This window comes from Anolis sagrei, chromosome 9 (assembly GCF_037176765.1).
Source record: "Anolis sagrei isolate rAnoSag1 chromosome 9, rAnoSag1.mat, whole genome shotgun sequence".
Taxonomy (NCBI): Eukaryota; Metazoa; Chordata; class Lepidosauria; order Squamata; family Dactyloidae; genus Anolis; species Anolis sagrei.
The window spans coordinates 31,946,514-31,972,664 of NC_090029.1; the positions used below are offsets into that span (position 1 = coordinate 31,946,514).

The 26,151-nt window shown below is 46.2% G+C and overlaps 1 protein-coding gene across 1 annotated transcript; it reads left to right on the forward strand.

Annotated features, from left to right (window-relative positions):
• Positions 1 to 1,504: 1,504 nt before the first annotated feature.
• USP50 (ubiquitin specific peptidase 50) lies at positions 1,505 to 25,464 on the forward strand. The gene is made up of 7 exons (XM_060755233.2): positions 1,505 to 2,353; positions 5,087 to 5,287; positions 6,643 to 6,838; positions 11,909 to 12,118; positions 15,716 to 15,858; positions 20,168 to 20,300; positions 25,014 to 25,464. Exons 1-7 carry the CDS (start codon positions 2,301 to 2,303, stop codon positions 25,203 to 25,205), a joined length of 1,128 nt encoding a protein of 375 aa, XP_060611216.2. The 5' UTR covers positions 1,505 to 2,300; the 3' UTR covers positions 25,206 to 25,464.
• The last annotated feature ends 687 nt before the right edge of the window (positions 25,465 to 26,151 follow it).

Sequence of the window (26,151 nt, forward strand, 5' to 3'; positions counted from 1 at the left end):
CCATGAGTTGGCAGGACCTCAGTAGAACTGCTGATGGCCAGGGCTCTTGCAGACCTTGTTTACAGAGTTGCAGCAAATATGACAAAGAAGACATTCACAAGACTTACATTACTCTGCTCTGGGCCAGAGTGAAGGGGGGGGGGGGGGCAGGGGACAGCTACATCTTGTCTCCTGTATATGTCATCAATTGGGGACACACACCCAGCACCAACTGCTGCTCTGGGCCAGAGTGAAGACAGAGGGGGGCAGAAGACAGTTCCACCTTGTCTCCTGTGCTATTCTAATAATATACTATAATGTAATATTGTATATGGGCACCACAATTCAAGAGAGATATTGACAAGCTGGAATGTGTCCAGAGGAGGGCGACTAAAATGATCAAGGGTCTGGAGAACAAGACCTATGAGGAGCGGCTTAGGGAACTGTGCATGTTTAGCCTGAAGAAGAGAAGGCTGAGAGGAGACATGATGAGGGCCATGTATAAATATGTGAGAGGAAGCCACAGGGAGGAGGGAGCAAGCTTGTTTTCTGCTTCCTTGGAGACTAGGACGCGGAACAATGGCTTCAAACTACAAGAGGAGATTCCACCTGAACATTAGGAAGAACTTCCTGACTGTGAGAGCCGTTCAGCAGTGGAACTCTCTGCCCCGGAGTGTGGTGGAGGCTCCTTCTTTGGAAGCTTTTAAGCAGAGGCTGGATGGCCATTTGTCAGGGGTGATTTGAATGCAATATTCCTGCTTCTTGGCAGAATGGGGTTGGACTGGATGGCCCATGAGGTCTCTTCCAACTCTTTGATTCGATGATTCTATGAATATAGTGCAGTGCAGTGCAGTATAGTACAATACAGTACAGTACAGTACAGTACAGTACAGTACAATACAATACAATACAATACAATACAATATAATATAATATATTGTATATACATATAATATTTATAATATTATAATGTAATGCAATATAAAGGCCCCCGGTGGTGCAGTGGCTAAAGCGCTGAGCTGCTGAGCTTGTTGACCAAAAGGTCGCAGGTTTGAATCCGCGGAGCGGCGTGAGCTTCCGCTGTCAGCCTCAGCCTCTGTCAACCTAGCAGTTCAAAAACATGCAAATGTGAGTAGATCAATAGGTACCGCTCCAGCGGGAAGGTAAGGGCGCTCCATGCAGTCATGCCAGCCACATGACCTTGGAGGTGTCTTTGGACAATGCTGGCTCTTCAGCATAGAAATGATAGATAGATAGATAGATTTTATTTTGGTCCAGAGACCCTTATTACACTGTACCATACAAGTTATACAGGTAATGAGATAAGCACCACACCCCAGAGTCAGACACAACTGGACTTCATGTCAGGGGAAAACCTTCACCTTTAACTAATGCAATATAATACTAATACTAAAAGATAATTGTAATATTACTAATCTTACAATATAATAGTATAGTACAATATAGTAATATTTAATACTGATATTGTACTATGCTAATAATATAATATATTGTATGCATATATATCTTGTAAGCCACTCTGATTCCCCTTTGGGGTGAGAAGGGCGGCATATAAATGTCGTAAATAAATACATTAATTTGCTGCATAAATTTACATTACATTACAGCACTAAAAAGTTAACCATAATATGTGTGTGTTATGTGCCTTCTTTAAGTCACCTGTTGACTTATGGTGAACCCATGAATTTCACAGGCAGGAAATCCTCCAAAATAGTTTTTGTCAGATCCGTCCTCACAAATATAGCCTATAGCACCTAGTCTCCCATTTACGCATTAACCAGTCAGTGGACTTCCAAGATCAGATGGAGTTGTGGCTGAATTTTTCCACCTGTAGTTTCACTGTTTCTTCTTCCTCCCTTGTCCCAATCTTGAGCTTGACCTCTTCATCTGGACATCTGGACATCCTCATTTGTCTGCAGTAGCTTGAAGCTCAGGAGTTGGTAGACTTGGTGCGGTTGAAGCGTGAGACATCCCTGAAAAGTGACCAAGTGGAACCTCCTCCAGAGAGGTTTAGGTTCTGGAATGGCTCGGCCTTCCATCTTGCTCAGAGAAATCCCAACAGCATTGCCTAGCAACAAGGTAGAGTGAGTGCATTTATGATGCCGGAGGAATCCATGTCGGAATTCCATGGTGAGCCGTAAGAGACAAGCCCGTGCATTGGGGGCCTTGTGTGTCAGATGACACCATGCAACTTCACAAAAAAGCAGGGAAATCCAGCCTCAAAATGAAGCAGAGGTGGTAAGTTGGCTCCCCTTCAAAATCCAGCAAGAGAACCATTTTCATTCCTTGCAAACCGGCTAATGGCTTCCAGTTCAACAAAGATGCCAGACGACTTCAACATATTTTACCTTCTGTGAGTTTCTCTTTTAACTTACTTACTATTTAAGGAGGCAAAGGGTGGGGGGGGGGGGCACTACATGCATTTCTATGTGAATTTCCACTTGATGGAGCTGGACAGGCTGCAGGGGGGACCGCTGAGGGGTGGCTGAGCATGTGCCCTACTCTTCCGACACTCAAAGATGTATTTCTTGTATAATGTATTGTCAAAGGCTTTCATGGCTGGAATCACTAGGTTCTTGTAGGTTTTTCGGGCTATAGGGCCATGTTCTAGAGGCATTTCTCCTGACGTTTTGCCTGCATCTATGGCAAGCATCCTCAGAGGTAGTGAGGTTTGTTGGAATTAGGACAATGGGTTTATATATCTGTGGAATGGCTGGGGTGGGGCAAAGAGCTCTTCTCTGCCGGAGCTAGGTGTGAATGTTTCAACTGACCACCTTCATTAGCATTTGAAGGCCTGGCTGAGCCTGGGAAAATCTTTTGTTGAGAGGTGTTAAGATGTGCCTGGTTGTTTCCTCTCTGCTGTTTTGCTGTTGTAATTTTAGAGTTTTTTAATACTGGTAGTCACGAGAGTAAAGATGAAGATTCACCCAGAGGAAAAGTGTTCCTGCCATACATCAAGGGAACCACTGACCGCATAGGGAAGCTGATGAGGAAACACAACATACAAACTATCTACAGACCCACCAAGAAAATCCAACAAATGCTACGTTCAGCAAAGGACAAGAGGGATCCTCTCACCTCTGCAGGAGTCTACCGTATACCATGCAGCTGTGGACAAGTCTACATAGGGACCACCAAACGCAGCAGCATTGCCCAGACACGAATCGAGGAACATGAAAGGCACTGCAAACTACTCCAACCAGAGAAATCAGCCATAGCAGAGCACCTGATGAACCAACCTGGACACAGCATATTATTTGAGAACACAGAAATGCTGGACCACACCAACAACCACCAGGTCAGATTACACAGAGAAGCCATTGAAATCCACAAGCATGTGGACAATTTCAACAGAAAGGAAGAGACCATGAAAATGAACAAAATCTGGCTACCAGTATTAAAAAACTCTAAAATTACAACAGCAAAACAGCAGACAGGAAACAACCAGGCACATCTTAACACCTCTCAACAGAACATTTCCCAGGCTCAGCCAGGCCTTCAAATGCTAATGAAGGTGGTCAGTTGAAACATTCACACCTAGCTCCAGCAGAGAAGAGCTCTTTGCCCCACCCCAGCCATTCCACAGATATATAAACCCATTGTCCTACTTCCAACAGACCTCACTACCTCTGAGGATGCTTGCCAAAGATGCAGGCGAAACGTCAGGAGAGAATGCCTCTAGAACATGGCCCTATAGCCCGAAAAAACCCACAAGAACCTATTTCTTGTATAGCTGAAATATTGTTTTAGAAAAAGCAACATTGGTAACGCTGACTTTTATACACTGACTGTATAAAAACAGGAGCAATTGTTGGGTGTGTGGGCTTATTAACAAAAGACCCTCCTCATAAATGCACAGCAGAGTAACTTATTAGCAGCAGCGTGACCCAGCACCAGTAGCCCAGAGGGATAAAAAGAACCAAAACACACAGACCAATGTTATCTCTTCCATGGGAGGCTTTTCTTTATAGCAAAATAATATGGTTGCACTATTTACAAGAACAAGGTTTCCATAACACAAATACTTCCTTCTTTGTTCCACGCTGGACTTCTTTCTCATGCAGATAAACAGCTTCACTCTCACAGAGCCTCCTCTCACACTGAAGTTACACAGAAGCTTCACACAGTAGCTTTTTACACACAGCAGCCTTCACACGCTGAGGCCTTCACACACTGAGGCCTTCACACACTGAGGCCTTCACACACAATGGCTTTCAACCTAGGGCTTCTCTCACAGAAGCTTCTCATACCACGCCTTCTCATACTGAGGCCTTTCTCCCACTGAGGCCTTCTCACATTGAGGGCTCTCTCAGACTGAGGCCTCCTATATACTTTATTTTATTTGTCGTGTCAGGAGCGACTTCAGACACTGCAAGTCGCTTCTGGTGTGAGAGAATTGGCCATCTGCAAGGACGTTGCCCAGGGGACGCCCAGATGATTTGTTGGGGTTTTTTTATCATCCTTGTGGGAGGCTTCTCTCATGTCCCCGCATGAGGAGCTGGAGCTGATAGAGGGAGCTCATCCGCCTCTCCCCGGATTTGAACCTGCGACCTGTCGGTCTTCAGTCCTGCCGGCACAGGGGTTTAACCCACTGTGCCACCGGGGGCTCCTTCGCACTGAGGCGAACTAACACTGAGGCTTTTCTCCCACTGAGGCCTCTCTCTGAGAGCAACTAACACTGAGGCACATTATATTGAACTACAGCTTTTGCTGATCCATTTAAACCTTTCAGTGCTTGACTCATATTTTTGTAATTAAAAATACCTAGTTAGTTTTTAATATTTCTAATAATTTATGTTATAATTAAAACACAATGCTGTGGTTCAACATAGGTACAAGAAGCATGATGGCATTGCTCTCTCAAACGTAAGAATGGTCTAAGAAATTGTATTTGGACTCTCTTGTAGATTCCTATAAGTTGTACTTCAATCCCAAGCAAAATGCTGAGGTTCTTTCGGAAGAGTGCAGAATGGGTCCATAAAACTGCACTTTCTCACTGATGTTTTGTTCATAGTGGGAGTGGGGTGGTGGTGGGGGGGGGGGAATCCTCACATGTTTGACGTCAGTTTGGCCTTTGGTAACGCAGCAAGGGTGTCCTTCCCTTGGAGACATCAGAGGAGCCTATGGATGAATCCAGAGATGAGTCAAACCCGCAGTACCAAGGACTCACTGGCCTCCGAAACCTGGGCAATACCTGTTACATGAATGCGGTGATACAGTGCCTCTCCAGCGTATGCCCGCTGGTCGAATATTTCCTCTCTGGGAGATACACAGCAGCACTGGACAAGTAAGTTGACAGGTTGTTCTTATACAATGCTCTTCATTTTCCAAAGTTAGTATGTTTTGAAGGGTTTAGGTAGGCAAATAGGGTAGTCAGTAGTAATTTTCAACCATCCTAATGCCTTGACACCTTAATACAGTTTCTCATGTTGTGGTGACCCCCAACCATAACATTATTTTTGTTACTCCTTCATTACTGTAATTTTGCCACTTTTATGAATTGTCATGTAAATATCTGATATGCAGGATGTATTTTCATTCACTGGACCAAATTTAGCACAAATACATGATACGCCCAAATTTGAATACTGGTGGAGTTATGGGGAGGGATTGATTTTGTCATTTGGGAGTTGTAGTTGCTGGGATATATAGTTCAACTACAATCAAAGAGCATTCTGAACTCCACCAACAATGGAAATGAACCAAACTTGGCACACAGAACTCCCATGACTAACAGAAAATACTGGAAGGGTCTGGTGGGCATTGACCTTGAGGTTTGGAGTTGTAGTTCATTTACATCCAGAGAGCACTGTGGACTCAAACAATGACGGATCTGGACCAATCTGGTGGAGTTTGGGGGAAATAGACCTTGACATTTGGGAGTTGTAGTTGCTGGGATTTATAGTTCACCTACAATTAAAGGGCATTCTGAACCCCACAAACGACAGAAATGGGGCAAACTTCCCACCCAGAACCCCCATGACCAACAGAAAACACTTAAGGCCGTCCAGTCCGACTCTCTTCACCAGGGCAAGAAAATGTAATCAGAGCCCTCCTGACAAAGAGACATCCAGCCATAGTTATAGTTAGTTAGTTAGTTAGTTAGTTAGATAGATAGATAGATAGATAGATAGATAGATAGATAGATATGATTCTCTCTCACACACACAGGTATAGTATCATAGATTTGAAAGAGACCCTTAAAGAAGGACAAATATATATTGCATATTCCAGAGTAGGCAAACCAGACACTTTCCACATCAACACTGACAAAGAAACAACAAGAAATACTCTTTACAACAAACTCAAGCATGATACATCTGGACCAAACTTGGCACAGATATTCAATATGCCCAAATGGTGGATTTTGGGGAAAGTAGACCTTGACATTTGGGAGCTGTAGTAGCAGGGATTTATAGTTCACTTACAATCAAAGAGCATTCTGATCCCCACCAACGATAGAATTGGACTTCCCACACACAACCCCCATAACCAACAGAAAATACTGTTTTTTCCGATGGTCTTTAGTGACCTCTCTGACCCCCCAGGTTGCGAAACACTGTTCTAGCTAGACCAAAGAATCATGCGTTGTTCCAATGTACTCAAGCAAGTGTCTTGGATCATTGTTTCTCATTGTGTCAGGGACAATGGGGAGATTGCAACGGCCTTTGCTTACCTGATGAACGACATGTGGCTGGGGGACTTTGACTGCGTGTCCCCAGAGGTGTTCAGACTGGTAATCGGCGAACGGTACCCGGCATTCATCAAGAAAACCCAGCAGGATGCGCAAGAGTTCCTGATTTATGTCTTGAATGAGCTGCACGAAGCACTGAAAAAGGTGAGGCTCATGCCAAAGTTACCTGAAAACAACAACCCTGGTGCTGAATTGTTGCTCATCCAGATTGGTAGGAAATGATCGGTACCTGTTCACACCACAAGACTAAAATTGCTATTATAGATTATAATCCATATCTGCAGGAGACAGTGGAAGGATGAAAAGAGTCGGTAATAACAATAGAAAAGGATTCTTTAAAAAATAATTCAACTAATATAGGTGTTGTGGAAGGTTTTCATGGCTGAAATTACTAGATTGCTGTGAGTTTTCTGGGCTGTGTGGCCATTTTCCAGAAGCATTCTCTTCCAACGTTTCCCCCACCCATTATGTATGCAAAGGGAATTCTAAAGTAAATATATTTTAAAAGTAAATAAATAATAAATAAAAATATCGATTAAATATGGCTTCTGGAACATGGCTGTATGGCCATTTTCCAGAAGCATTCTCTCCCAACGTTTCCCCCACCCATTATGTATGCAAAGGGAATTCTAAAATAAATATATTTTTAAAATTAATAATTAAATATTATTATTATTCGCTATCATGTAATAAATACACATCATGTAATAAATACAACACACACTTATCCCTGACTGGACTGCCGCATCCAGTGGGGTCACCATCCTGCGGCCAAAAAAGAAAAATGAACTTCGGTACGTGGAACGTACGGACTCTGATGGACAACAGTGACAGTGAACGCCCCGAACGCAGAACTGCCATCATCGCAAGGGAGCTGGGACGCTTCAACATCGACATAGCAGCCCTTCAGGAGACCCGGAGAGCAGGAGAGGGACAGCTGAAGGAAGAAAAAGGAGGCTACACCTTCTTCTGGAAGGGACTGCCCGAAAAAGACCAAAGAATGCACGGAGTTGGCTTTGCCATCAGGAATGATCTGGTGAAACATCTGTCCGAAGCACCCACTGGCATCAACGAACGACTCTCAACCCTCCGAATTGATCTTGCCAAAAACCAACGGGCAACCATCATAAGTGCCTATGCACCAACACTAGACGCTGATGAAGACATCAAGGAGAAATTCTACTGTCAGCTGGACAACGTCCTATCGGGGATACCTAAGGAGGACAAAATCATTCTCCTGGGGGACTTCAATGCAAGAGTCGGGCGAGACTTCGACCTGTGGCCAGGCACCATAGGAAAAGACGGGGTTGGAAACAGCAACTCGAATGGCATCCTGCTTCTCACCAAATGTGCGGAGCACAACCTTGTCATCACCAACACGCTCTTCCGCCAGAAAAACAAGTTCAAGACATCATGGAAGCACCCACGGTCAAAGCATTGGCACCTCTTAGACTATGTAATCACACGTGCCAGAGACCGCCGTGACGTACTCCTCACAAGAGCCATGACAGGTGCTGACGACTGCTGGACCGACCACAGGCTAATCCGATCCACGATGGCTATCAAGATTGCCCCCAAGCGCAGACTCCAAGGAAGAAAGACAAGGCGCAAAATGAACACCCAAGCCCTTCAAGAGCCCTCCAGGCGAGCCCATCTCCAAACAGCACTCAAGGACCATCTACCCACAGTACACCCCGAAAATGTTGAGGAACACTGGAACAAACTGAAGACCTCCATCATCCAAGCCTGCGAAGAATCTATTGGATACCAAGCCAAGAAACATCAAGACTGGTTTGACGAAAATGACATCGAGATCCAACAGCTATTCGACAAGAAAAGGAAAGCCTTCCAAACATGGCAGAGAGACATCAACTGTGCTGCTAAGAAAAAGATCTACGCCAGTGCAAAAGCTGAGGTCCAAAGAAGGACAAGAGAACTCAAGAACATCTGGTGGACAAAGAAGGCTGAAGAAATCCAACACCTGGCAGATACCCATAATGCTCAAGGATTCTTCAAAGCCACAAAGGTCATCTATGGGCCAAGAAACCATGGCATACAGCCTCTACGCTCATCAGACGGAACCAAACTCCTGAAGGACCAAAAGTCAATTGCACTACGTTGGAAAGAACACTACCAAAGCCTCCTAAACCGCAGCTCCAGTGTGGCCGAAGAGGTCCTCTCACAAATCCCGCAACAACAAACCAGGGATGAGCTTGCAGCACTGCCTAGTTTGGAAGAAGTCAGCAATGCCATCAGCCAACAAAAGAACAACAAAGCCAGCGGACCGGATGGGATCCCTGCTGAAATCTTTAAAGAGGGAGGACCTGCGCTGACACACCAACTCCACCAGCTCATAGAAAAAGTGTGGGTGACCGAGAAAATCCCAGCAGACTTCAAGGATGCCACCATCATCACCCTCTTCAAAAAAGGGGAAAGAACAGACTGCGGAAACTATCGAGGTATCTCCCTTCTAACCTCCGCTGGGAAAATTCTCGCAAGAATCCTTGCAAACCGCCTTCTGCCCCTCTCAGAAGACACCCTCCCAGAATCCCAGAACGGCTTCCGCCCCTCCAGAGGAACTGTGGACATGATCTTCACTGCACGACAACTCCAAGAAAAATGCAGGGAACAAAACCAACCTCTGTACATGGCATTCATCGACCTTGCAAAGGCATTCGACACAGTGAATCGCAGCGCTCTCTGGACCATCCTCCAAAAAATCGGGTGCCCAAGCAAATTTGTGAACATCCTGCGGCTCCTCCACGATGACATGATGGCAACAGTCTTGGATAGCAATGGCTCCCAAAGTGACCCATTTAAGGTGGAATCGGGTGTCAAACAGGGATGTGTTATTGCCCCAACTTTATTCTCCATCTTCATCGCCATGATACTACACCTTGTTGATGGGAAGCTTCCCACCGGAGTGGAAATCATCTATCGGACAGACGGCAAGCTATTTAACCTCAGCAGACTGAAAGCCAAAACCAAGGTCACAACAACATCTGTTATAGAACTCCAGTATGCTGATGACAATGTCGTCTGTGCGCATACAGAAGAAGATCTACAAGCCACTCTCAACACCTTTGCAGAAGCATACACAAAGCTTGGCCTGTCACTGAACATCGAGAAAACCAAAGTGCTGTTCCAGCAGTCACCAGCTGTCTCCTCTCCAATGCCAGAGATACAGCTTAATGGCGTAACATTAGAAAATGTCGACCATTTCCGCTACCTTGGCAGCCACCTCTCCACCAAAGTCAACATCGACGCCGAAATACAACACCGCCTGAGCTCTGCCAGTGCAGCATTTTCCAGAATGAAGCAGAGAGTGTTTGAGGACCGGGACATCCGTAGGGAGACCAAGGTGCTTGTCTATAAAGCTATTGTCCTCCCAACCCTGCTATATGCCTGTGAGACGTGGACTGTCTACAGACGTCACATGCAGCTCCTGGAACGATTCCATCAGCGCTGCCTCCGGAAAATCCTGCAAATCTCCTGGGAAGACAAGCGGACAAACGTCAGCGTGCTGGAGGAAGCAAAGACCACCAGCATTGAAGCAATGGTCCTCCAACATCAACTCCGCTGGACAGGCCACGTTGTCCGGATGCCTGACCACCGTCTCCCAAAGCAGTTGCTCTACTCTGAACTCAAGAACGGAAAACGGAATGTTGGTGGACAGGAAAAGAGATTTAAAGATGGGCTCAAAGCCAACCTTAAAAACTCTGGCATAGACACTGAGAACTGGGAGGCCCTGGCCCTTGAGCGCTCCAGCTGGAGGTCAGCTGTGACCAGCAGTGCTGCAGAATTCGAGGAGGCACGAGTGGAGGGTGAAAGAGAGAAACGTGCCAGGAGGAAGGCGCGTCAAGCCAACCCCGACCGGGACCGCCTTCCACCTGGAAACCAATGCCCTCACTGCGGAAGAAGATGCAGAGCAAGAATAGGGCTCCACAGCCACATGCGGACCCACAAGGAAACCCATGATGGAAGACCATCTTACTCGTCCAACGAGGGATCGCCTAAGTAAAGTAAGTAAGTAATAAATAACAACAATTAAATATTATTATTCTTTGCTATCATGTGGTGCCATTTGGATTTTCTGAGTTAAATCATTGAATTTTTGTGTAATTTCCTGTATGTGTACATTTCTTGTGTTGCCAAAGGCTTTCATGGTTGGAATCACTGGGTTGCTGTGAGTTTTCCAAGATGTGTGGCCATGTTCTCCTGACGTTTCTCCCACATCTACGGCAGGCATCCTCAGAGGTTGTAAGGTCTGTTGGAGACTAGGCATGTGGGATTTATATATCTGAGAAATGTGCAGGGAGGAAGAAAGAACTCTTTGTTAGTTTGAGGCAGGTGTGAATGTTGTAATTGGCCAGCTTGATGATGCCAATGCCTGGCTGATTGCTGCCTGGGGATCCTTTGTTGGGAGGTGTTAGCTGGACCTGATTTTTTCCTCTCTGGAATTCACCCAGGCAGGAAGCAGCCAGGCTTGCCTACTTTCCAGCAGATCTCACAACCTTTGAGGATGCCTGTCATAGATGTGGGCGAAACGCCAGGAGAGAATGCTTCTGAAACATGGCCAGAAAGCCCGGAAAACTCACATCAACTCAACTAATATATTTTTTGTACTGTCAAAGGCTTTCATGGCTGGAATGACTGCGTTGTTTGTTGTAGGTTTTTCGGACTATATGGCCATGTTGTAGAAGCATTCTCTCCTGACGTTTCGCCTGCATCTATGGCAAGCATCCTCACAACGTCCGAGGATGCTTGCCATAGATCAGTGGTTCCCAACCTGTGGGTCTCCAGGTGTTTTGGCCTACAACTCCCAGAAATCCCAGCCAGTTTACCAGCTGTTAGGATTTCTGGGAGTTGAAGGCCAAAGCATCTGGGGAACCACAGGTTGAGAACCACTGCCATAGATGCAGGCAAAACGTCAGGAGAGAATGCTTCTAGAACATGGCCATATAGCCTGGAAAACCTACAACAACCCAATATATTTTTTTCCAAACTATTATTTGAGTGATCGAAGATCGAATTATCTTTTCAATGAATGTATTATAGGCCTCCAAATCACTGCTTAAGAACTTCAGTAGAGAACTAGAAGTTCCAACTTTTCTCCCAACGTAATTCCAAACTTTGGAAAAGTTCTTAGAACAGTAAACAAAAGCCAGTTGATACGATTAGTGATGCGGTCCTTCTCTCTCCCTCTCTTTGTAGACAAGCAAGAGAAGGAACCAAGGGTCCTCCTCTTCCACCTGGGATTCCAGGGGGACTTATGTCAGCGAGTCCTCCATCATCACCCGGCTTTTTGAAGGACATCTCAGCTATGACATCATGTGTTTGGAGTGTCAAAACACCACTTACAAAAACGAGATCTTCACCGTGTTATCGCTTCCCATACCGTATGAGACCGAATGCTCACTAGAGGTAGGGGATTTTGTCCTGTGGGAGTTGTAGTTGCTGGGATTTATAGTTCGCCTACAATCAAAGAGCATTCTGAACCCCACCAAGGATGGAATTGAACCAAACTTGACACACAGAACTCCCATGACCAAGAGAAAATACTGGAAGGGTTTGGTAGGCATTGACTTTGAGTTTTGGAGTTGTAGTTCACCTACATCCAGAGAGCACTGTGGACTCAAACAATGATGGATCTGGACCAAACCTGGCATGGATACTCAATATGCCCAAATATGAACAGTGGTGGAGTTTGGAGAAAATAAACCTTGATATTTGGGAGTTGTAGTTTCTGGGATTTATAGTTCACCTACAATCAAAAACCATTCTGAACTCCACCAAGGATGGAATTGAACCAAACTTGGAACACATAAACTTAATATGCCCAAATGTGAACACTGGTGGATTTTGGGAAAAAATAGACCTTGACATTTGGGAGTTGTAGTTGCTGGGATTTATAGTTCGCCTACAGTGAAAGAGCATTCTGAACTCCACCAACTATGGAATTGAACTAAACTTGACACACAGGACTCCCATGACCAAGAGAAAATACTGGAAGGGTTTGGTGGGCATTGACCTTGAGTTTTGGAGTTGTAGTTCACCTACATCCAGAGAGCACTGTGGACTCCAACAATGATGGATCTGGACCAAATTTGGAATACATAAACTCAATATGCCCAAATGTGAACACTGGTCAATTTTGGGAAAAATAGACCTTGACATTTGGGAGTTGTAGTTGCTGGGATTTATAGTTCACCTACATTCAAAAAGCATTCTGAACTCCACCAAGGATGGAATTGAACCAAACTTGACACACGGGACTCCCATGACCAAGAGAAAATACTGGAAGAGTTTGATGGGCATTGACCTTGAGTTTTGGAGTTGTAGTTCTCCTACATCTAGAGAGCACTGTGGACTCAAACAATGATGGATCTGGACCAAATTTGGAATACATAAACTCAATATGCCCAAATGTGAACACTGGTGGGTTTTGGGAAAAAAAGACCTTGACCTTTGGGGGTTGTAGTTTCTGGGATTTATAGTTCACCTACAATCAAAGAGTATTCTGAACTCCAACGATGATGAAATTGAACCAAACTTGGAACACATAAACTCAATATGCCCAAATGTGAACACTGGTGGACTTTGGGGGGAAAAAGACCTTGACATTTGGGAGTTGTAGTTGCTGGGATTTATAGTTCACCTACAATCAAAGAGCATTCTGAACTCCACCAATGATGGAATTGAACCAAATTTAGCACACGGGACTCCCATGACCAAAAGAAAATACTGGAAGGGTTTGGTGGGCATTGACCTTGGGTTTTGGAGTTGTAGTTCTCCTACATCCAGAGAGCACTGTGGACTCAAACAATGATGGATCTGGACCAAACTTGGAACACAAACTCAATATGCCCAAATGTGAACACTGGTGGACTTTGGGGAAAATAGACCTTGACATTTGGGAGTTGTAGTTGCTGGGATTTATAGTTCACCAACAATAAAAGAGCATTCTGAACTCCACCAAGGATGAAATTGAACCAAACTTGACACACAGAACTCCCATGACCAAGAGAAAATATTGGAAGGGTTTGGGGGGCATTGACCTTGAGTTTTAGAGTTGTAGTTCACCTACATTCAGAGAGCACTGTGGACTCCCAACAATGATGGATCTAGACCAAACTTGGAACACATAAACTCAATATGTCCAAATGTGAACACTGGTGGAGCATTCTGAACTCCACCAAGGATGGAATTGAACCAAACTTGGCACACAGAACTCCCATGACCAAGAGAAAATACTGGAAGTGTTTGGTAGGCATTGACTTTGAGTTTGGGAGTTGTAGTTCACCTACATCCAGAGAGCACTGTGGACTCAAACAATGATGGATCTGGACCAAACTTGGCATGGATACTCAATATGCCCAAATGTGAACAGTGGTGGAGTTTGGGGAAAATAAACCTTGATATTTGGGAGTTGTAGTTTCTGGGATTTATAGTTCACCTACAATCAAAGATAATTCTGAACCCCACCAAAATTCCCACACAGAACCCTCATAACCAAAAGAAAATACTGTGTTTTCTGAAGGTCTTTGACAACCCCTCTGCTACCCCCTCACAACCCCTCCTGACCCCCAGGTTGAGAAACACTGGGTTAAACCCTTGTGCCAGCAGGACTGGTCAACCAACAGGTTGATAGTTCGAATCTGAGGAGCAGGGTAAGCTCCCATCTGTTGAGCTCTAGCTTCTCATGTGGGGACATGAGAGAAGCCTCCTACAGGATAGTAAAGCATCAATCAACCAAGGCATCCCCTGGGCAACGTCCTTGCAGACTGCCAAATCTCTCAAACCAGAAGTGACTTGCAGTTTCACAAGTCGCTTCTGATACGAAAAAAATAATAATGATGGAGGGCCAACTTAAGCCAAACTCGCCACTTCCAATGCTCGCAATTCACCCTGTTGTTGTTCAGGCAGTGATATGAAAGGATCAGTAACAGCTTTTTATGTGCAATACTGGAGCCCCCAGTGGCGCAGTGGGTTATAGTTCGAATATGCGGAGAGCGCGGATGAGCTCCCTCTGTCAGCTCCAGCTCTCCATGCGGGGACATGAGAGAAGCCTCCCACAAAGGTGGTAAAACATCAAAACATCCGGGCATCCCTTGGGCAACGTCCTTGCAGACAGCCAATTCTCTAAGCCCCTGTGGAGGTTTGAATCTGGGGAGAGGGTGGATGAGCTCCCCCTGTCAGCTCCAGCTCTCCATGCGGGGACATGAGAGAAGCCTCCCACAAAGGTGGTAAAACATCAAAACATCCGGGCATCCCTTGGGCAACGTCCTTGCAGACAGTCAATTCTCTAAGCCCCTGTGGAGGTTCGAATCTGGGGAGAGGGCGGATGAGCTCCCTCTGTCAGCTCCAGCTCTCCATGCGGGGACATGAGAGAAGCCTCCCACAAAGGTGGTAAAACATCAAAACATCCTGGGCGTCCCCTGGGCAACGTCCTTGCAGACAGTCAATTCTCTAAGCCCCTGTGGAGGTTTGAATCTGGGGAGAGGGCGGATGAGCTCCCTCTATCAGCTCCAGCTCTCCATGCGGGGACATGAGAGAAGCCTCCCACAAAGGTGGTAAAACATCAAAACATCCGGGCATCCCTTGGGCAACGTCCTTGCAGACAGCCAATTCTCTAAGCCCCCGTGGAGGTTTGAATCTGGGGAGAGGGTGGATGAGCTCCCTCTGTCAGCTCCAGCTCTCCATGCGGGGACATGAGAGAAGCCCCCCACAAAGGTGGTAAAACATCAAAACATCCGGGCATCCCTTGGGCAACGTCCTTGCAGACAGCCAATTCTCTCACACCAGAAGCGACTTGCAGTTTCTCAAGTCGCTCCTGACACAACAACAAAAAAAAGTGCAATACTGTAAATTCTTAGAGTCACAATAACCTTGCAAATGGTTGGTAATTTTGATGGTATGTACACAACCTGGCATCTTTTTAACACTATAATGCAGGAAATTAGTTTAGCAGGTCATAAATTGTGCTAATTGGCATCTCTTTTTTAAAAAATCCCTGTCCAGGAATGCCTTGAATGCTTCTTTCAGCAAGACATGCTGACATGGAACAACCAGATTAACTGTTCCTGTTGTGGGACAAAGACTGACGCCGCGGTCAAAGCCAGCATCGCTAAGGCGCCCAAGGTGGTCGTCTTCCACCTGAAGAGGTACGCCTTTAATTTAAGGAAACTCTTTTGGAAAGGTATTTCTCACAAGGGTTGAACTCTTACGTTGCCTAGTAGGGCATCAGAGTTCTGCAGGTGAAATTCCACTATGACCTCTTATTCATGCGCAGGAGTGCCCTTGAGTAGCCATTCCATGGCTGGAGGGGATGGAAATCAGAGGACGGAAGACCAACAGGTCGTAGGTTCAAATCCAGGGAGAGCATGGATGAGCTCCCTGTGTCAGCTCCAGCTCCCCATGCGGGGACACAAGAGAAGCCTCCCACAAGGATGGAAATCAGAGAAGCATCTCCCCATTTCAGGTGGTGCAATGGGTTGAACCCTTGTGCCAGCAGGACTGAAGACCAACAGGTCGTAGGTTCAAATCCAAGGAGAGCATGGACGAGCTCCCTCTGTCAGTTCCAGCTCCCCATGCGGGGACACAAGAGAAGCCTCCCACAAGGATGGAAATCAGAGAAGCATCTCCCCATTTCATGTGGTGCAATGGGTTAAACCCTTGTGCCGACAGGTCGTAGGTTCGAATCCAGGAAGAGTGTGGCTGAGCTCCCTCTGTCAGCTCCAGTTCCCCATACAGGGACACAAGAGAAGCCTCCCACAAGGATGGAAATCAGAGAAGCATCTCCCCATTTCAGGTGGCGCAATGGGTTAAACCCTTGTGCCGGCAGGACTGAAGACTGACAGGTCGTAGGTTCAAATCCAAAGAGAGTGTGGATGAGCTCCCTCTGTCAGCTCCAGCTCCCCATGCGGGGACATGAGAGAAGCCTCCCACAAGGATGGAGAACAGAGAAGCATCTCCCCATTTCAGGAGGCGCAATGGGTTAAACCCTTGTGCCGGTGGGACTGAAGATCAACAGGTTCGAATCCAGGGAGAGCGTGGATGAGTTCTCTCTGTCAGCTCCAGCTCCCCATGCGGGGACATAAGAGAAGCCTCCCACAAGGATGGAAATCAGAGAAGCATCTCCCCATTTCAGATGGTGCAATGGGTTAAACCCTTGTGCCGACAGGTCGTAGGTTCGAATCCAGGGAGAGCGTGGATGAGCTCCCTCTGTCAGCTCCAGCTCCCCATGCAGGGACATGAGAGAAGCCTCCCACAAGGATGGAGAACAGAGAAGCATCTCCCCATTTCAGGTGGCGCAATGGGTTAAACCCTTTTGCCGGCAGGACTGAAGACCAACTGGTCGTAGGTTCAAATCCAAAGAGAGTGTGGATGAGCTCCCTCTGTCAGCTCCAGCTCCCCATGCGAGGACATGAGAGAAGCCTCCCACAAGGATGGAGAACAGAGAAGCATCTCCCTATTTCAGATGGTGCAATGGGTTAAACCCTTGTGCCGACAGGTCGTAGGTTCGAATCCAGGAAGAGTGTGGATGAGCTCCCTCTGTCAGCTCCAGCTACCCATGCAGGGACATGAGAGAAACCTCCCACAAGGATGGAGAACAGAGAAGCATCTCCCCATTTCAGGTGGCGCAATGGATTAAACGCTTGTGCCGGCAGGACTGAAGACTGACAGGTCGTAGGTTCAAATCCAAAGAGAGTGTGGATGAGCTCCCTCTGTCAGCTCCAGCTCCCCATGCGGGGACATGAGAGAAGCCTCCCTCAAGGATGGAGAACAGAGAAGCATCTCCCTATTTCAGGTGGCGCAATGGGTTAAACCCTTGTGCCAGCAGGACCGAAGACCGACAAGTCATAGGTTCGAATCCAGGGAGAGTGTGGATGAGCTCCTTCTGTCAGCTCCAGCTCCCCATGCGGGGACATGAGAGAAGCCTCCCACAAGGATGGAAATCAGAGAAGCATCTCCCCATTCCAGGTGGTGCAATGGGTTAAACCCTTGTGCCGGCAGGACTGAAGACTGACAGGTCATAGGTTCGAATCCAGGGAGAGTGTGGATGAGCTCCCTCTATCAGCTCCAGCTCCCCATGCAGAGACATGAGAGAAGCCTCCCACAAGGATGGAAATCAGAGAAGCATCTCCCCATTTCAGGTGGCGCAATGGGTTAAACCCTTGTGCCAGCAGGACCGAAGACCGACAAGTCATAGGTTCGAATCCAGGGAGAATGTGGATGAGCTCCCTCTGTCAGCTCCAGCTCCCCATGCGAGGACATGAGAGAAGCCTCCCACAAGGATGGAAATCAGAGAAGCATCTCCCCATTTCATGTGGTGCAATGGGTTAAACCCTTGTGCTGGCAGGACGAAGAGTGACAGGTCATAGGTTCGAATCCAGGGAGAGTGTGGATGAGCTCCCCCTATCAGCTCCAGCTACCCATGCAGGGACATGAGAGAAACCTCCCATAAGGATGGAAATCAGAGAAGCATCTCCCCATTTCAGGTAGTGCAATGGGTTAAACCCTTGTGCCGGCAGGACTGAAGACCGACAGGTTATAGGTTCGAATCCAGGGAGAGTGTGGATGAGCTCCCTTTGTCAGCTCCAGCTCCCCATGCGAGGACATGAGAGAAGCCTCCCACAAGGATGGTAAAACATCAAACATCTGGGCAATATTCCCTGGGCAACATCCTTGAAGATGGCCAATTCTCTCACGCCAGAAACAACTTGCAGTTTCTCAAGTCACTCCTGACACACACACACAAAATGCATGCAGAAACCAAGTATAGTGTGGCCTTCTGCAGCTGATAGATGGTAATTTTGACAGCGCTAATAGTATTTAAGTGCATGCCAAGGTCTTTAGGCGCTGCACCGTGTGCTGATCACTACTGGGACCACCTTTACTGGCTTGTGCCAGAGTTGTTGTTATTATTATTTCCACAAATGTGTTTTATCCACAAGCGAGTTCTAAAAGTTAAAACAAGCTTTTACAAAAAGCATTTAAGAGGGAGGACTATAGAAAACAGATGCTAGCATGACACCAAAAAAAAGTCACTGAAATCTCTCTGGGCCTCAATAGAATCATAGAATCAAAGAGTTGGAAGAGACCTCATGGGCCATCCAGTCCAACCCCATTCTGCCAAGAAGCAGGAATATTGCATTCAAATCACCCCTGACAGATGGCCAGCCAGCCTGTTTAAAAGCTTCCAAAGAAGGAGCCTCCACCACACTCCGGGGCAGAGAGTTCCACTGCTGAACGGCTCTCACAGTCAGGAAGTTCTTCCTCATGTTCAGATGGAATCTCCTCTCTTGTAGTTTGAAGCCATTGTTCCATTGCGTCCTCCTCCTCCCTGTGGCTTCCTCTCACATATTTATACATGGCTATCATATCTCCTCTCAGCCTTCTCTTCTTCAGGCTAAACATGCCCAGCTCCTTAAGCCGCTCCTCATAGGGCTTGTTCTCCAGACCCTTGATCATTTTAGTTGCCCTCCTCTGGACACATTCCAGCTTGTCAACATCTCTCTTGAATTGTGGTGCCCAGAATAGGTTCTTGTCAATAGGTTGTGCCATTTGTCTCTGGCTACCAAGCAAATTGACAACTGGGAAATAGAGGGAGAAAACGTGGAGGCCGTGACAGGGTTTATATTTCTAGGCGCAAAGATGACTGCAGATGCAGACTGTGGCCAGAAATTAGGAGACGCTTCCTTCTTGGGAGGAAAGCAATGTCCAGTCTCGATAAAATAGTGAAGAGTAGAGACATCAGACTGGCAACAAAGATCCATTCCATAGTCAAAGCCATGGTATTCCTTGTAGTAACCTATGGATGTGAGAGCTGGACCTTAGGGAAGGCTGAGCGAAGGAAGAGAGATGCTTTTGAGCTGTGGTGTTGGAGGAAAGTTTTGAGAGTGCCTTGGACTGCGAGAAGATCCAACCAGTCCATCCTCCAGGAAAGAAAGCCCGGCTGCTCACTGGAGGGAAGGAGACTAGAGAAAAGTGGAAGTCCTTTGAATGCCACCTCATGAGGAGACAGCAAAGCCTAGAGGAGACAATTGTGCTGGGGAAAGTGGAAGGCAAAAGGAAGAGGGGCCGACCAAGGGCAAGATGGAGGGATGGCATCCTTGAAGTGACTGGACTGACCTCGAAGGAGCTGGGGGTGGTGACGGCCGACAGGGAGCTCTGGCATGGGCTGGTCCATGAGGTCACGAAGAGTTGGAGACGACTGAACGAATGAACAACAACAACCAACCAAGTGCTTTTCTCGTGCCATGAACTGCATTATAATGCAGTGTAGATCCAGCCTGAGATAATGATATTCAGTTGACAACAGCGTCACCCAAACTGCTCACCAATATGTTGTTTGTATGTCAAAGTTTGGTGTTTTCTCTTCCTTCAAACCCATATATTTGCAACATAAGAGTGCCTGCAAAAAAAGCATTTGTATGGAAACTCTAATAAAGTCTTGGATTTCTCTTTCAGATTTGACTGTCAAGGACATTACAAAAAGAAACTGAAAACAGACATCTACTATCCGCTGAATAACTTAGATTTGTCTTCTTATATATATCCACTCTTTCGGAAAAACCCCAAATATAGCTTGTTCGCTGTGGTGGTAAGTGATACAAAAAGCCGTTTTTGTGATGCGTCCAAGAGTCTGTTGCTGACTTTCGCTATCCGTTGGCGACTTACAAGAGGAAGTACAGCATTCTTCCATCTGCAAATCTCCAAAGGAAGTTTTGCTGGCATAACCAGAAGTCATGCCAGGAAAAGCATTTCTCAAAAAGCATTGCAAAACAGGCACGGGCAAACTTGGGCCCTCCAGATGATTACAAGATAGATAAATACACACACACACACACACAATATTATATTATTATCATAGTATAATATCAGTATTATATATTATTATATCATACTATAACATTATATTGTAATATTATTAGTAAACACAGAAATGCTGGACCACTCTCACAACCATGTCAGACTACACAGAGAAGCCATTGAAATACACAATCATGTGGACAATTTCAACAGAAAGGAAGAGACCATGAAAATGAACAAAATCTGGCTACCAGTATTAAAAAACTCTAAAATTATAACAGCTAAACAACAGAGAGGAAAAAACCAGGCACAGATTAACACCTCCCAGCAACAGATTTTCCCAGGCTCAGGCAGGCCTTCAAATGCTGATGAAAGTGATCAGCTAAATATTCACACCTAACTGCAGCAGGGAAGAGCTCCTTGCCCCACCCCAGCCATTCCACAGATATATAAACCCATTTTTCCTACTTCCAACAGACCTTCTCAACCTCTGAGGATGCTTGCCATAGATGCAGGCGAAACGTCAGGAGAAATGCCTCTAGAACATGGCTCTATAGCCCGAAAAAACCCACAAGAACCTATTCACACCTAGCTCCAGCAGACAAGAGACCTTTGTCTCACCCTGGTCATTCCACAGATATATAAACCCCCTTTTCCTCGTTCCAACAGACCTCACTACCTCTGGGGATGCTTGCCATAGATGCAGGCGAAACGTCAGGAGAGAATGCCTCTAGATCATGGCAATATAGCCCGAAACAACCTACAACAACCCAGTGATTCCGACCATGAAAGCCTTTGACAATACATTATTAGTAGTATTACATGGAATATAAAATATATAATTACAATATTGTATTATTATGATCAGTACTATATTGTATTACGTTATCTATATAAATAAAAATGTAATGTTTGTTTGTGGGATTAACAGAACTCAAAAACCACTGGGGGAATTGTCACCAAATTTGGACACAAGACACCTAATAACCCAATGTATGTCCTTCACTCAAAAAAAAAATGATTTTGTCATTTGGGAGTTGTAGTTGCTGGGATTTATAGTTCACCTACAATCAAAGAGCATTCTGAACCCCACCAACGATGGAATTGAACTTGGCACACAGGCCTCCCATGACCAACAGAAAATACTGGAAGGGTTTGGTGGGCAGTGTCCTTTGGTTTTGGAGTTGTAGTTCACCTACATCCAGAGAGCACTGTGGACTCAAACAATGATGGATCTGGACCAAACTCTACACAAATACTCATATGCCCAAATGTGCACACTGGTGGAGTTTGGGGAAAATAGAATATTGACATTTGGGAGTTGTAGTTGCTGGGATTTATAGTTCACCTACAATCACAGAGCATTCTGAACCCCACCAACGATAGAATTGGGCCAAACCTACCACACAGAACCCCCATGTGGGTCACAGCAACGCGTGGCAGGGGACGGCTAGTAATATCCACAGCAACGCGTGGCAGGGGACGGCTAGTAATATTCACAGCAACGTGTGGCAGGGGATTGCTAGTAATATCCACAGCAACACGTGGCAAGGGACATCTAGTAATATCCACAGCAACGCGTGGCACGGGACGGCTAGTAATATTATAAATATTATATGCATATAGGGAGCACCCGGTGGCGCAGTGGGTTAAACCGCTGAGCTGCTGAGCTTGTTGACCGAAAGGACACAGGTTCAAATCTGGGGAGCGGCATGAGCTTCCGTTGTCAGCCCCAGCTTCTGCCAACCGTAGCAGTTTGAAAACACGCAAAAGTGAGTAGATCAATAGGTACCACTTGGCAGGAAGGTAACAGTGCTCCATGCAGTCATGCCGGCCACATGACCTTGGAGGTGTCTGCGGACAAAGCTAGCTCTTCGGCTTAGAAATAGAGATGAGTACCACACGACTGAACTTAATGTCAGGGGAAAACCTTTACCTAATGCAATATAATACTAATACTAATAATATGACATTATAATTATATATTACATGTAATATTACTAATAATGGTATAGTACAATATAGTAATATTGAATACTGATATTGTACTATGCTAATAATATAATATATTGTATGCTATATATGCTATATACCACTCAAGGTGGGAACCCTGACGATTCGACTTCTCGCTGTGAAGCTTTTGCTCAGTTCTTTACAGACAAAGTCGCTTTGATCCGTTCTGGTCTGGATACCATGTTAATGGCAGTCTCTGAGGATGTAACACGAGCACCTGCTTGTCCAGTTTTGATGGATTCATTTCAATTGGTGAAACCCGAGGATGTGGACAAGATACTTGGAGGAATGAGGCCAACCACCTGCATCCTGGACCCCTGCCCATCCTGGCTTCTAAAGGAGGCCAGAAGGGGATTGGCTGAGTGGGTTAAGGTGGTGGTTAATGCTTCCCTTTGGGAAGGCAAGTTTCCAGCGAGCTTAAAACAAGCTGTAATAAAACCGCTGTTGAAGAAACCATCACTGGACCCCACTAAATTCGACAACTATCGGCCAGTTTCCAATCTCCCCTTCTTGGGCAAAGTCTTGGAACGTGTGGTGGCCTCACAACTCCAGGTATTCTTGGTAGACACGGATTATCTAGACCCGGCACAGTCTGGCTTTAGGCCGGGACATGGTACCGAGACAGCCTTGGTCGCCTTAGTGGATGATCTGCGCCGGGAGCTCGACAGGGGGAGTGTGTCCCTGTTAGTTCTGCTGGACCTCTCAGCGGCCTTCGATACCGTCGACCACGGTATCCTTCTGGGACGCCTCGCAGGGATGGGTCTTGGAGATACTGTTTTGCAGTGGCTCCGCTCATTCCTGGAGGGTCGATCTCAGAAGGTGTTGTTGGGGGACACCTGTTCAACCCCACAACCATTGTCTTGTGGGGTTCCTCAGGGCTCAATATTGTCTCCCATGTTGTTTAACATCTACATGAAGCCGCTGGGGGAGATCATCCGGAGTTTCAGGGTACGGTGTCATCTGTACGCGGATGATGTCCAACTCTGTCACTCCTTTCCACCTGCTACTAAGGAGGCTGTCCAGGTCCTGAACCGGTGCCTGGCCGCTGTGACGGTCTGGATGAGGGCAAACAAATTGAAATTGAATCCAGACAAGACAGAGGCACTCCTGGTCAGTCGAAAGGCCGAACAGGGCATAGGGTTACAGCCTGTGTTGGATGGGGCCACACTCCCCCTGAAGACGCAGGTTCGCAGCTTGGGAGTGATCCTGGACTCATCGCTGAGCCTGGAACCCCAGGTTTCGGCGGTGACCAGGGGAGCATTTGCACAGCTAAAGCTTGTGCGCCAGCTGCGCCCGTACCTTGGGAAGTCTGACTTGGCCACAGTAGTCCACGCTCTGGTTACATCCCGTTTAGACTACTGCAACGCTCTCTACGTGGGGTTGCCTTTGAAGACAGCTCGGAAGCTCCAACTAGTCCAACGCTCGGCAGCCATGATTTTAACAGGAGCGGAGCGCAGGGAGCATACAACCCCCCTGTTGCGCCAACTCCACTGGCTACCGATCTGCTACCGGGCTGAATTCAAAGTGCTGGCATTGGCCTTTAAAGCCCTAAACGGTTCCGGCCCAAGCTACCTATCTGACTGCATCTCTGCCTATGAACCCACCAGGAGTTTGAGATCTTCCGGGGAGACCCTGCTCTCGATCCCGCCTGCTTCTCAAGCTCGGCTGGCGGGGACGAGAGATAGGGCCTTCTCGGTGGTGGCCCCCCGGCTTTGGAACACCCTCCCCATAGAGGTACGATCAGCCCCTTCGCTGATGGTGTTTCGGAAAAGATTGAAGACATGGATGTTTAAACAAGCATTCGGTTAATCCGTTGTAACGAATTGTGATGACTAAGGATTGGTTATACACGGACGATGAATTTTGGATTACGATTCCAGTTATGAGATGCATAGGATTGTTATTGGTGGCCCAATAATTTGTACTGTATATGTGTTTTATGCTTTTAACTGAATATTGTTTTTTAAATGTTGTAAACCGCAATGAGTCGCCGATTTAGGCTGAGATATTAGCGGTATACAAGTGCATTAATAAATAAATAAATATATCTTGTAAGCCGCTCTGAGTCCCCTTCGGGGTGAGAAGGGTGGCATATAAATGTCGTAAATTAATTAATTAATTAATTTGCTGCATAAATTTACGTTACATTACTGCACTAAAAATGTATATTACATTACTGCATTTACTTTCCCGCTCCGGCAGGAAAGTAAGGGCACTCCATGCAGTCATGCTGGCCACATGACCTTGGAGGTGTCTACGGACAATGCCAACTCTTTGGCTTAGAAATGGAGATGAGCACCACACCCCAGAGTCGGACATGACTGGACTTAATGTCAGGGGAAAACCTTTACCCTTTTTTACCTATATGTATATACAATATATTATATTATATTGCCTCTTGAACATGGCCATACAGTCCGGAAAACTCACAGCAACCCAGTGATTCCGGTCATGAAACCTTTGACAACCCACTGTATTGCTGTCGTTGCAGAATCACTTCGGAGATCTGGATGGCGGTCATTACACCGCATTCTGTAAACACACGCCGAGCCAAAGCTGGTACAGCTTCGATGACTCTCAGATCAGCGAGATTTCAGAGCCTGACATACAAACATCTGCAGCTTATCTCCTGTTTTACAACAACCAAGCTTTCTCTGTGCCGGTTAAAAACCAAAATGGCTAAGAAACCATGACTTAAGACACATTGACACTGGGCAAATATTCACTGATTCGGCCGAACCTTTGGTCCTTCATCGCAGAAGAACAGCTGCGTTTTGGGCCACACTTGGCGATTTAGACGCTGGCGTCCGTACCACTTCTTTCCTCATTGGAAAAAAACGAAAACAGAAACAAACGGATACTGGTTGGGAACACATTGTCAGTAAGCTTTCGCAGCATGTGGTACACTTCGAGCTAAATAAATTCTTCCTGGGCAGCTAGAATTGAAGATTTATTTTAATTACTGCAAACATCCAAGATAGCCGAGGTGATTATTGCTTCTTGTGGAGTTGAATGGTATTTGGAGAAGGCAGCGGCACATCTGTATGTCTTTCCGTGTATGTATGAAAGTATAAAGTGTCCATGTAAAGTATGTGTGCGTGGGGTACCTATTATATAGATAGGTGTATTTGAATGCACTGGGATTGTGGCGCAGCTGGCTGAGTGTCACTCTGACCAAAAGGTCATGAGTTCGAAGCCAGCCCGGGTTGGAGTGGGTTTCCAACCAATTATGTGTAGCCTGTTGTTGACCTTTGCAACCGGAAAGACAGTTGCATCTGTCAAGTAGGAAAATAAGGTACTACCTTAAAGTGTGGGGAGGCTAAATTAACTGATTTATGAGGCCATAAAAAAGACTCCAGCAAAGCATTCCAGCGGGGAAGCATGCGGGGAATGCGGAAGTGCTTCATCAGTGTCGCAGATGGACGAAGAAAGCGACAGCTCCTCGGCGGCCAGAAAAACTTAAATAGCCTCTGTGTATGTCTGTAAATGTTTGTATGTCAAAAATTGGCATTGAATGTTTGCCATATATGTGTACACTGTAATCCGCCCTGAGTCCCCAGCGAGATGAGCAGGGTGGAATATAAAAGCTGCAAATAAATAAATAAATAAATAACCACTAATGCCATCTT